Raw genomic sequence first — 12,129 nt, forward strand, 5'->3', positions numbered from 1 at the left:
CCCCCCCCCCCCCCCCCGCCCCAAACAGCAGCGGTTGGTCTGTTGTTTTGTGAAGGAGTCTGGAATTCAATCCAGCTAATTCTGGTTTGGTTGCTCCTTTGACACTCTGTTCTGCTTGTAAAGTTTGTGTAATCGGCATCCGAAAATGAGGGAGGGAATCTCTCCATGGATTATTCTAAATGTCTGATGAACTAGTTGTGCTTCTGTCCCAGAAACCTCTGGGGCGAAAGGTGCCCAACTTGGTGCCGTTCAGATGCGTTGGACTGCTGTTTCGGAGGCTGCAGAGGGCATCAGATGGACGGAAACTTGGTCCTCGAGTTTTGGGCCTTCCCCATGTGCAATCTCGGAGAAGGAGGCGCTGGGACCAGCAGCCTCTGGCTTTCTGGAACAGATACCAGCACCATTTCTGATTGGGAAATGGCCGTTCCAAAGAGAAACTTGTGTGAGATAGGGAGCCCCTTTAAGAAACGGTGTCTCTGGTGCCCACCAGCCCTTTACCTTTATCCTTCCCCACAACCATCCCCACCGGAAGGAAGAGCAGGTAGGGGAGAAATGGTCTGGATTGCTTTGACTCCTGTGATTCCTCTGACATAGTGGTCCTGAGCGGCTGTTTTGCCGGCGGTGCTTTGAGGAGCCCGCTAGCCACTTCTTTGGGGGGGGGGGCTTCCGTCCTCTTGATTTGTGGGTACTTCCTTGTGGCCTTACACAGCATAGCCAGTGGCACCCCGTGGCCATCAGTTTCTCTGCTCATTTTTCTCGGCTGCTGTGCAGGCACTGTAGCTTTGAAAGGGGGCACCCTCCCTTCCTAGACGGGGCCGTTTCTGTGGCGCGCGAGTTTCTGCTCTTGCAGCAGGTGGCAATCCCGCGAGGTTTTCCTTTAAGGACTTCCTGTTCTTGCTTCAAAGATTGAACACAGCTATGCTACACTTCTGGGGTTGCGTGTGTTTCCCGTACCCTTGAAAAGCAGTTTTCCCTTCCGCCGAGGGAGCTGGCGTGTGCTCCAGGCTTCCTCACCGCGAGACTGCTGCAAAACTCCCACTGTCCTCTGCTGCCACTTTCTTCCTTATCAACAGGCCCTTTGTAAGTGAGCTTTCTAATAATCCAAGGATTTGCAGGGAGTGCTGAGCAGCAGCAACGGAGCTTAGAAACATATTTCCTGGGAAGCAGACTCATGTACAGAGCAGAGCCTGGACTCTCTTAAGCTCCCAGAGGAAGCCAGATCCTCCTCTGCCTCAACGGGTGCCATCTTCCTTACCCAGTTAAATTTCCTCTGCAGCCCTTGTGCCGAATGTGCTGAATAATTGGACTTGCTTGTTCTGTGGAAGCAGCTTTCAGAGGAATGCAGAAAGCCTCGCAAGTCTTTATTGCTCGGTCCTTATATTGCCTGTTAGCACTTTAGCCTGTCCATCAGCAGAAAAATCTAGAAGAGCTTGTATAAATTCAGTAACAAGCAGTACAGTCTCTGCTTTACAGTCTGAAGGCATGACATGAGAAGGCAAAGGAAGAGGAAAGCGAGCAGGCTCGGGCATCAGTTTGTATTGTTAAAAAGTCCCCAGCTCAAACGGACTTCCCATAACTTGCTCTGTGTTCCTCCTTGTGGGGTGACAGCTAGAAGAGGTCCCTGTAGCCTCAGTGGGTTGCTGCTTTGCTGCTCTCTTGGGGCTGCTTCTTCGCAGCCTCAGTCCAGGCGATGTAGCCAGTGTGGTGATGATGTCCTGGGGCCGCACACGGCCAGTCAGATCCAGCAGCTCACTAGCCTTAGGAGAGCGAGCAAAGCCCTTGTCTTGCTCTGAAGAGCCCTTATTCCCACAACCCTTATTCCTTGGGTTGTGCGGGTGAGCTTGTGCTGCAGGGCAAGGTTTCCAGCCTCAGGCAGCCGTGTTTGCACACCCTTAGGCATGAAGGGGTGGTGCCTCTCTGAACCCACAGCCTCGTGTCTGTTTCCCACGTCTAATCCACCTGAGACGAGGTCAGAACAAGGGAGAGCTGGTCCGGCTTCCTGTCCGCCCACCCGCTATAACTCGCTCGCTTGCGATGGCGAAAGAGCGTGTTTCCAGAGGCACAGGGTTCAGCAAGGAGCGCGCTCTCCCTGCGCACTCCTGCGGGTCGCTGCCCAGGGCAGTCTTTATTGGTGACTCCTGAGCTTCAGTCTTCCTTCGCTGCACGGAAGACGCATTTCCCGAAACGCCCTTTGCGCCTGCGGGACACCGAGTGCGGCAGTGCGGCGCTTCTTGAGGGTGCTGGGCTGGGGAAGGCGACGTGGGTGTTCGCCAGGAGATCCCCTCTCCCCTGGCTTTATCGTATTCATTTCATTTCTGCCCTGTCCAGCAGCCCGAGCGCTCTGGGTGGCTTCCAGCAGGCCCCTCCGGCGCAAGTCACGCACGCCAGCCAGAGCCACGCACATTTTGCCGGCCCTCTCCGGGGGCCGAGGCAAAGCCGTCTCCTTTGCCACCGTGGCGAAGGCAAGGCCGCTTGGCTCCCGCGCAGCTGTTCCTTCGGTCCAGGCCTCACTTGTGCTCCATCGGGAGGGGGTCGGTGCCGGTGGTTGCCTGTGGAAGTGCAGGGCTCCGCAGGGCCCTGCCCCTGCCGCCTGCCCTGCCGAGACCCTCCGCCCCACTCGCCCCTCGTTTGGGCTTCTCTCCGGTTTTCTCAGCGCACTGCTCTTCCAGAAGGAAGGCCGGGCCCGTGTGCAGCCAGAGTGCAACAGCGCTGGGGTGGTGAGCAGTGGGCTTTTAACAATGTTTTAATAAATAATAAATAAATAAATAAACACCACAGCAAGGCAAGCGGCCGCCTTGTCCACACTTAGGCCTGATCATGCGGACGGTTCAGGCGGAAGAGCATCTCCGAGCTCCCAGCATCCCCCGGCCTACATGAGTGAGGCATGCTGGGAACTGTGTGAAATTTTCTCTTGTGTAAACGTGCACACGAGTGAGGGTGCTTTTCTTCTCTTTTAGGGTTCTGCCGAGAGCCTTCATCAGAGCATGAACCACCACCTGGTAAGTGAAGATGCCCTCTTCCTCCTCCTCCTCCTCCTCTCTGCTTGCCCTTTTTGGAATTCGGGGTTTCATGGAATGGTATCCGTGGAAAGCTTTATATGCTGCCTCTTCCCCCAAGCTGCCCACCCATTTGGTCTGTCTGTCTGTCTGATTTATTAAACTTCTATTCCACACTGATAGGACTCTATGGGCGGATTGCAACATTACAATCGACAATAACAAATAACAAAATAAAATCACAGTGCACTAAAAAGAGCATCAGTGTAACAATGAGATATGTAATAGCAAAGCAATAGAGCAACAACATACAACGATACAGAGCAATATGCAGCTGAGGCGAGGCCTGATCAATTACAACTCTCTCTTGCTGGAATGCCTCGATTTTCAGCTCTTCCAGATGTGCTGGACTCCAGTCCCCATCAAGCCAGCCGGTAAGCTTTCGGCTGTGCTGGCTTGGAGCGATGGGAAGTGCTATCCGAATGTCACTGGAAGGTACTGGGTTGGGGAACAGCGGCAGGGCTGATGCCACGGGGTCACTCCGGCGGCTTGGGATGGCTTCTTTGGCCCGATCCTCCGATTGCATTGTCTGCAGCGTAACAGAGAGATACGGGAGGACTTTCAGTGGGAGCCGCCCGGACCGGATCGCGGGGGCTGCACACCGAGATGTCCCTGGGGTGTCCAGGGCCTTCCCCCAGCTGTTGCCATCAAAGTCAACTGCTCTGTCACAGGTTCAGGCTAAGTTCATTTCTGCAGAGGGAACTGCCATCTCCCCCCGCCCCCCCCCGCTGCCATTAGCATAAGCAGGGACAAGGCCAGTCAAAGGTCAGGAGAAGTGCAAGTCAGGGCGACCCCTTCCTTCCCGCAGTGCTTTCCAATAGCCCCAATCCTGCAGTGCTGGCCAAACTTTTCTTCTCTGCCATGTTGACTATACAGCTGTAAAACTCAAAGAGCAAGGCCGGGCGTGACCCAAGGGCAGTTGGAGCTGGAGCACTGGAGAAGAATAGGTAGCATTGTTGCTTAAAAACAGGAGGAATAATTGATTTATGTTATGGTACCCAATTAGGCTGTAAAGTAGGAAACTCTTTTAAAGCTACCCTGTGGCTTTGTGGCAGCCAAGAGGAGGCGCCCCAATAAAGGTCATCAGCTTTGCGAGCTAAATTATTAATTCCTTTCATGCCACTCAGGCCTTGTAAACAGTACATAATACAAGACAACAATTGATGCCGTTCACTTATTGGCCAGAGGAAAGGGCAAAGGGCAGGGAGCCGGACTGGCCGCAGCTGGTCGAGCTGACTTTTGTTGTTCTCTGTCGCTCGCTCTCTCTTACTGCAGACCATTTCCCCCAAATTTTGCAGGCTCTTAAACCTCCCTCTCCCTCTTTGCGCCTAAGGACTTGGGGCCAAAAGCACAAGCAAAGCACGTGCTTTGTACATCCACGCCAGGGAGTGTGCATGGTGGCTGAATGTGTCCGAGTCCGATCCTTCCCGGGCAGAAGAACAAGCCACATAGGACCCAGTGGGTGGGTCTGGGGGAGAGGAACCATGTCTTAGAGGTTCTGCTCTTGGAAGAGCTAAGTGGCTCTTAGCTTGAGTAGGGCCTGGATCCAGTTTGCCCGTTTCTCTTTGGGAACACTATGTAACATGGTGTGGTCATTGCGGCGCTGTTCTCGGCAGCGTGCAGGTGTGTCCCGCAGGAGCCATCCTTCCCCCCCTCCTGTTGTGGGTGGCTTTTTTGGCCAAGGCTGTTCCACCATCTGGCAGCTGACCCCTCTTTCATACGGCAGCAGGTAACCTCTGGTGGACCATCTGTTGACTGATGCTACTGGGCTGTGGAAGGCGGCCAGGTTGACCTCATGCCAGCATCAATGTTGGGCTCAAGCCGTCCGCCCTCAGATGCCCACAAAGACCCCGGGAGCGCTTTTGTGCTGCCGATAAAATGGTTGTGCAGAGAGGACTTTGTTTTTTGGAGCCCAAGGGCATCTTGAATCTTGGAAAACACACAAGCCTTTTAAAGAGGCAAAGAGAGCCGAGTGCCAGGAGCCCACGCCTGGAGGAAAAGATCTGCTAAGACAGGCAGTCTAGAGCTACTTCTGTTCCCATCATCCCCCTACCCTGAGCTGTAACTGAGAAGCTAGAGACCAAGGCAGGCTTCTTGGGGCAGGAGAGAAAGGACAGAAGCTTAGTTAATTGTCGCCCTGGGCTTTATCGCCACAGCGCCGCTCAGGGTGCCGTTTAAGCTGTGTAGCGAGATTTTCAGTGGAATTCACCATCGAGCCAGGAGTGCTCCCCTAGCCCTTTGCCCTGGCACTGTTGAGGGACACCCTTGCGCAGAAGGTGGCCTCTGTGGCTCAGGGCTGGGTTTTAGTCTTCAGTCTTGCCGTGGGACTTTCTTCCAAGCAAGTGGAGAGAGGGGCGGTCTCTTCCCAGCGGCTCCTTGTGGGGGTGGTTTTCTTGTGCCTTAAGAAATGGCGACCACAGAATGGCCACGCTCCACGATCGGCGCATGTCGCTTTTGCTGTTCAGCACATGCTTACAGCAGTTCTGCAGCGGCGAGGCTCGATTCCCCACGTGCGCATGCCGTTAAGCACCCGCAGGCGATCTAGCGTGGCACATCTTGGATCCACGTGGCCACTGGACTTGTGGAGCTTGACTTTGAAACATCAGGCGCGAGAGCTTGTGGCTTGGAAGGGGGGCACGGCTAGCTGCTGCTGCGGGGTCTCTTCAGTGAGACGGAACTGGAAAGGGCCCTTCGCGAGTCTCGGGTTCCCCTGCCACCTGGAGGCCAGCTCCACAGTGCGGTGTTCCCTCTGACGAAGGAGCCTCGTTTTGCTCTTCCTTGTGGGGTAGGCGTGTTGGCCTGTTCCAGCAAAAAAAGCAACAGGCCTGTAGTTCAAGACATTTATTTGAAGCTGAAGCTCTCATGGGCACAAGCACACTTCTTCAGATGCAGCAGCTTCTTGGAGAGGTGCGGCAGCGTCGTTGGCGGCGTGAGCCAGCTTGGGTGCGTGGCTCTGTCCCTCCGGGTTTTCCAGCCGCTCGTGCTGGGAGCTTCCATCTGATAAGCTGCTTCTAAAGGCGGCTTCAGGCCAGTGGGGAGCTTGCCTGGACGGATTGCCCAGTGCTGTCCTTCACCGGAGGAGCAGCTGTCTCACAAGATGGGCCTCCCGACTGGCAGAGCCTGGAGTTGGGGGATTCAGCCCAGATTGAGGCATGGGCTGCATGCATGCATGCATCTGAGCAGAATTTCTCCTCCTCCTCGCAGCATGGCCCTCAAGTTCTGGAAGAGTAATCGTGGGGATAAAAGCAGTGGCTTTAGTGAGATACCAGCTTGGGTCAAAGCAGCGCCAAACCTTTTGGACTGTGACTTTAATAAAATGATGCCTTCTGAAGGATCAGCAGCTTGTGCAGCTTTCGGGCCAATGCAAGAACTCTGGGCTGATGACAGAGTGTCTGTCAACTTGTTTCTTTATTTTCTGGTGGATGCCAGCTGGGGGAGCCCTATTTCAGTCGGAGCTGGAATGTTTTCGTTTGGCGTAGTCCAGCAAATGAGCTCCCAGGTGGGGAGACCAGCTTGGCCCGTCCATCAGCCAGAGAAAGCGTGGGAACCGTTAGGTTTTCTGACTGGCAGTGGCCCTGGCACTCAAGCCATCGGAACCAGTGGCTACTGTCCCCGTTGTGTAAAGTCCTTATTAATTGCCAACCCTGAATTTTCCAGTTTCATCGGGTGTCTTAATATTCTAGCATTTTGAGACGGGGACAATCATTCTGGACACAATGCATACCTTTACAAACCTCCCATGAGCCCTCCCTTAGTTTCCCTTTCTAAATGAAAAAAACCCCAACCTTTGAAGTCTTTCCTTAGAGGGAAGATGCTTCAGTCCCCTGGTAATTCGGGTGCCTCTTTTCGCACCACTGGAAAATCCTCTTCCGGATGGGTTGACTAGAACAAAACGTGGTATTTCAGTTACTGATCTAACTGATCTGGGTATTTATCCTAATCTTGGAATTAAGTATGGTGTAGAAACTGCATTGAGTCATGTGACTGGCAGAATCCTTGTTCTTGTGTTTATTTCTTGAATATGAAAAAGCAAGTAGACGAGCCAAACTGGTATCCAAAATAAAAGCTCTCCCAACATTAAGATCAACTCACAGAAAGGGGGAAATCTAAGTTCTTCTGAGACATTTTCTTGTGTGTCACTAAGTTTCCTTTCGTGGTTTGTTGTTAGGCTGTGATTCTGGCTCGGTTGGGACCCACAGAGCAAGATCCAGGTTAGGGCATAATGCTAAAGTATCGGTTTTTGCTTTGTTTACCTACTCATCCAGTGGGAGGAACAAAACGGGAGCCAACAGGCTGTGTGCGTTATCTCAGTTTATTAAGCCAGGATTCTCAACGCGGCATGCACAGTGGCTAATCATGAGAGCAAGGGGGTCGGGTGCCTGCTCCAGCTCGTTGGGGCAGAAGGACTTCTATTTACCTGTCCCAAACTCTCCTTTCTCTTCCCAGCTGCAGATGTCGAACAAATGAACTCACCTTCTCTGCTTCCGCTCACCCCCGGTAGTAAGTACCATTTTCTCGTTCACCTGGGGAACCTGTCTTGACGGGGTGTGCGTGTGCTCTTTAAGTGCTGGGGAAACAAGAGCTGGCTTCCACAGGTATGTCTTGCAAAGAGAACTGGGTTAAGAAATGCCCTTTGCCCCCACCATGGAAGCCTTTTCAAGAGCGCCGCCGCTTATCGGTGGTCCTGGGGCATCTGCTCCCGCCACAGACCCTTGCCAGTGAATCAGTGCTCGGCAACCCGTGCCAGCTGCCGCAGGGGCCTTCTCTGGAGTCCCGTTGCCGATTCGGCAGCAGCTCTCCACTAGGTGGCAGGCAGCGTCGGCCAAGAGGAGCCCACGCGCGGGAGGGTGCGTTGCACGGGGAGCTGAGCAGCTGCCGCGGTTTCGTCTTTCCGTCTGCAAAGGTCCCATGATTTCAGGGAGGGGGCTGTTAGCAATGGCAAGATGAGCATAGGATTACCCTGCCTTCCTGGGGCAAGAGCCCCCCAGGGTTAGGGTGGCTGCCGAGACTGTCCCCATCGGGCAGCCACGGCGGTGTCTGCCTCCTCTGCTTTAACTGGACGTGGGCAGCTGGGGAGAATGTTGCCTCGTGCTCTTGGAGGGAGACCCACAAGTCGGTCTAGAGGCTGGGCGGCGTGTCCCGTCAGCGTCTTTGCTGTGACCTGGTCCGCAGTTTGCATTCATTGGCCAGAGGGCTTCCTGAACCCCAAACCCACCGACAGCAATGAATGTTGATTGCAGCCATTACCCAAGCGGAAACCTCTCTCGCCTTCCCAGCTCTGGTGCCGATTCCGCTCCCTGACCACAGCATAATGCTTCCACAGACTGTTTTTTAGCCATGTATTTTGACCTGAAATGTTACTGCTTAGCAAAGAGGTGGGACCAGCAGCGTGCTCAGCAAAGTCACGGGCGCACACCCTACTCTGCGACCTTCCGCACAGAAGTGGGAGTTTACAGTTAACTGTGAGAGGAAGGGGCCGCTTTGCCTCGTTCGTTCAGGACGCACGGCTGCCTGCCTACTCTCGCCGTGGACCTTGCCTTCTTAAGGAGGTGCAGTGGAGGTCAGACTTTTGCCAAGGCCTGGCGGTGAAGGGCAGCTGCCACTTTTCCCCTTGCAAATAGGTACACCTATTTGTGTGGCCTTCCTGCGCCGCCTGGCCTTTGGAGAACAGGCCTGGAATGCCCCAGGCATAACCGGGCAAAGGGGGAGTTGGCTCCGAGGGACTCGGCCTGCAGTGTGGGGGCCTGGGGCATCTCCTGGGGAGAAAGCAGGTCAGGGTGGATGGGCCAGGGGATGGCCTGCCCTGCCCCGTCAGAGCCTGCCCTGCCCCGTCAGAGCCTGCCCCACAGCTCCCTGGAGCGAGGTCTGGGCAGTATCCTTAAAAGGTGGACAAGTCCAGCGGGAGCTGAGTCTTGCGTGGTGATGTGGTTTTGCCCACTTCAAGAAGTCTTGTCATGATTTTTCTTGGATCTGTAGGTTGCGGACTGGGACACGGGCTGGTGGTGCAGGAGGGTCAGACCTGTGCCCATCTGGCAGACTTGCCTCCTGGGGGCCCTACTCTGGCCCTCAGGGCATTCCCAGGTGGCCGTGCCCGCTTCCCCATGCCCCACTCTCTTCCCCTGGGTGCCAGTTGTTTGGTGCTTTCCCAGCTCTGCTGCTTTCCCCCTTTCTTTACAAAGTTGACAGCTACTGGCAGCAGGCATCTGTTTTAGCTTAAGATGGTTAAATTGAAATAGGCTGGCATTTTTGGCCCTGCCTCCTTGCCTCTTGGCCCACCCAACGCTGGAATGCGGGCTCCTCAGAGCTTTGCTGCAGCTTGGTTCAGCCCTGTGCAGAAAGAGCCCTGACACGCCGGAGCGAAGGGTTAGGCCGTCTGCGCCCCCCTGGCTGAGCACGTCACCCCCACTGCTTGCCTCCCATCTGAGTCCACAGACCTTGTGAAATGGGTCAGGTGAAGATTCTCCGTGTGCCTGTGATCAACCTCAAGGTACAGTCAACGGTCGATGGTTTACTTTTGACGTCAAACTCACCGACAGCGTTGAATGTTCTCTGAAGCCATCTTTGGGCCATCTTCTGGCTGCCGGTGCCCTCATGCCGCAGTGGGGCCACAGCGGGGCCAGATGAGCCGTGCCCCACAAGCACCTGATCGCACACGCAGGTCAAACTAACTTGGCGCACGCGCTCTGTGTGTGTGTGTGTGTGTGTGTGTGTGTGTGTGTGTGTGTGTATTTTGCACTAGCCTTCCAAATTGACCTTCGTTACATCTTTCTGCGTTACGGCTTTTTGCTCACTTGGCCGTCCTCTTAGATGCTTGCTGGTGGGGATCTCTCCCACTTCATCTTTGGAAGGAAGGAGCTGCTCTCGGTGTAGCCAGTCTGGGAAAGACTGACTCTGGTACCATTTGTAGTACCTCCTTCACGGAGAGGCAGCCATGTGCTCCTGATATGAAGGAGGGGGACCCCCCCCAAAAAAAGAGGTGTGGATAAATGTTTTTGTTCTCGGGGTTTCTCCTGCTGCAGAAGATTTACAGTTGTGAAAGGCTGGGGCAGGGGGAACAGAAGCTGGTTCTAAAGTCCGTTGGCTTTAGAAACGTCAGTATTCAGACAGCACGACTGCTCCTTTGGGAGACTTCCAGGGGATGGGCGTCAGGGTAGTTTCTTCTGTGTCGAAGCAGGACCAGAAGGAGAAGGAAGGAGTGGACTTCTGGAGACCAGGAAATCTTGCTGGCTGGTATCAGAAAAGGCTGGGGTGGGGGCCCGAGACTACAGGCCACGGGTGGTACCGGGCAGCCGTGAATCCGTTCAGTGCTTGCCTCAGCTTTCTCCAGGAAAGTATTAATCATTCCCCCATTTCAAAGGTCACTGAGGGCGTTGTCCATCCGTGTGTAGACGGGAAAAAGGCCTACAGCTCCCAGCATGCCCCTTTTGGCTCTGCTGGGAGTTGAGGGCCTTTGCACCATTAGGGGGTGGGCCAGAGCCGCCTCTGCCGCAGGTCCTGCTTTGCTCCCTCCTTCAGCTGCAGAAGGAAAGCTGCTTGGTGGTGAGTAAGTGCCGACTTGAAGGCAGGGTGCACCGTAGTGCGCGTGCTTCAGGCGCGATCCCAGGTGCTCGCCCAGCACCTGTTCAGGATGGAAAAGCGGCTGCCTTGAATCCCGGGATTGCTGGTGCAGCAAGTCCTGGTCTGGATGAACCGAGGGCTTGACTCAGTGCAAGGCAGATTCTGGTTTCCTCGCTGGGAAATGTTGATAATACACCTTGATGTGCAGGGACCTTTCTCTTAGAACGCCTGCTGGGATATCGCCGGGGCAGGTGGGGAGGGAACGTTTGTACCTGAAAAAAGACAGACTGCTGAAGTTCCCGGCACAAGCCCTCCCAAAGAGAACTACCCAGGACCCGGCGCATTGCAAAGAAGTAGCTGGAACGGGCTCTGAAGAGCTTTCCAAGCTGTAGCCATGCGCGCAAGCTTCCCTCTCATTCCAGGGACTTCCTGGGATGGGAGAAGACAAACCCGCCCTCTCCTTCCCCACCAATAAGCATGTTTTGCAATCCTCTTGCCTCTTTGAGCAACAAGTCGGAGCCAAATGTTTCTTGGGCGAGCAGAGCTCTTCCCCGCTTTGCCCAGGCCTGGCGAGTCCTCGTTACCGGCTCGACTGGCCCCCAGGATCTTCGCACCACTCCCCCCCCCGATGCACAAGGGCCGAAGTGAGGTGACACATCCCTGTGCTCTCCTGATTCGTGCAGCTGCCTCCATGGGGGCCCTGGCTTCACATCCAAACCTTTTCTCCCTTTGTATCATCTTACGAACCGAGCTGAGGACCTGTTCCTGATTCCCCTGCTGAAGATCTCAGGGGCTCGCCCCTGTTTTCCCGGTCCGATCGGCTCTGGAGCACATGCTGCAGCAACGGGAGCCGCCGTTGCAATGGCCGGGCGGCGCCTGAAACGGGGCCTCTGGCAGCCTGCGAGCGCCAAGCCGCGATTTGCTCGTGCGCCAAGTCGCGCCGGTCGCGCGGATGCCAAGCTGGCTGCTTATGTGGCGGCTAAATGGGATTTCATTGCTGGGATTCCCTCTGTAACAGATCCCGTTGGCAGAGGATCCTCCCCCCCCCCCCCCCCACCCCAAGCTGCACCGCAGGTTCCTCAGCCAGCATTTCATCATCTCTGGAGAAGCGGAGGAACTGCTGAGGGCCAAGGCTGCTTGAGCATTGCAGAAACAACAGTCCTGTAGTGCGAACAGGAACGGTGGGGCGGCTTCCCGGGTTTTGTCCTTGGGGCAGCGAAAGGCGGAAGCTCTCAGGGGCACGGGGGCCCTTTGCTGCATCCTTGCAAGCCTTGCACCAGCTCCGAGCAGGGTCTTCCCTCGAGGAGTGACATGGGATGTGCTGGTCTCCTTGGCAGCCAAGGCTCACCAGGTTTAATTTCCTCGCCAGTTCCTACGGTTTGATATTTTTTTTCCCCCTTAAGAGCTGCATTACAGTTGCAGATTCTTATCAGATTGGGCTGTGAGAGGTACAAAGGAGAGCTTTATTTTAAGAACCGGTTCTGCAGAATCAGGAACCAGATATTTGTCACAAAAA

General features: G+C 55.0%; 1 protein-coding gene across 1 annotated transcript in view; it reads left to right on the plus strand.

Moving 5' to 3' along the window:
- The window catches only part of NR6A1 (nuclear receptor subfamily 6 group A member 1), a 64,661-nt gene that overhangs the window by 14,755 nt on the left and 37,777 nt on the right, over positions 1–12,129 (plus strand). Inside the window, exons 3-4 of the mRNA XM_044439968.1 lie at positions 2,958–2,999; positions 7,503–7,556. Coding sequence (XP_044295903.1) covers positions 7,520–7,556 — 37 coding nt within the window. The 5' untranslated portion in view covers positions 2,958–2,999; positions 7,503–7,519. The remainder of the gene's footprint in view (positions 1–2,957; positions 3,000–7,502; positions 7,557–12,129) is intronic.

The sequence above is a fragment of the Varanus komodoensis genome, unplaced genomic scaffold (assembly GCF_004798865.1).
Source record: "Varanus komodoensis strain SLA01 unplaced genomic scaffold, ASM479886v1 scaffold36, whole genome shotgun sequence".
Classification (NCBI taxonomy): Eukaryota; Metazoa; Chordata; class Lepidosauria; order Squamata; family Varanidae; genus Varanus; species Varanus komodoensis.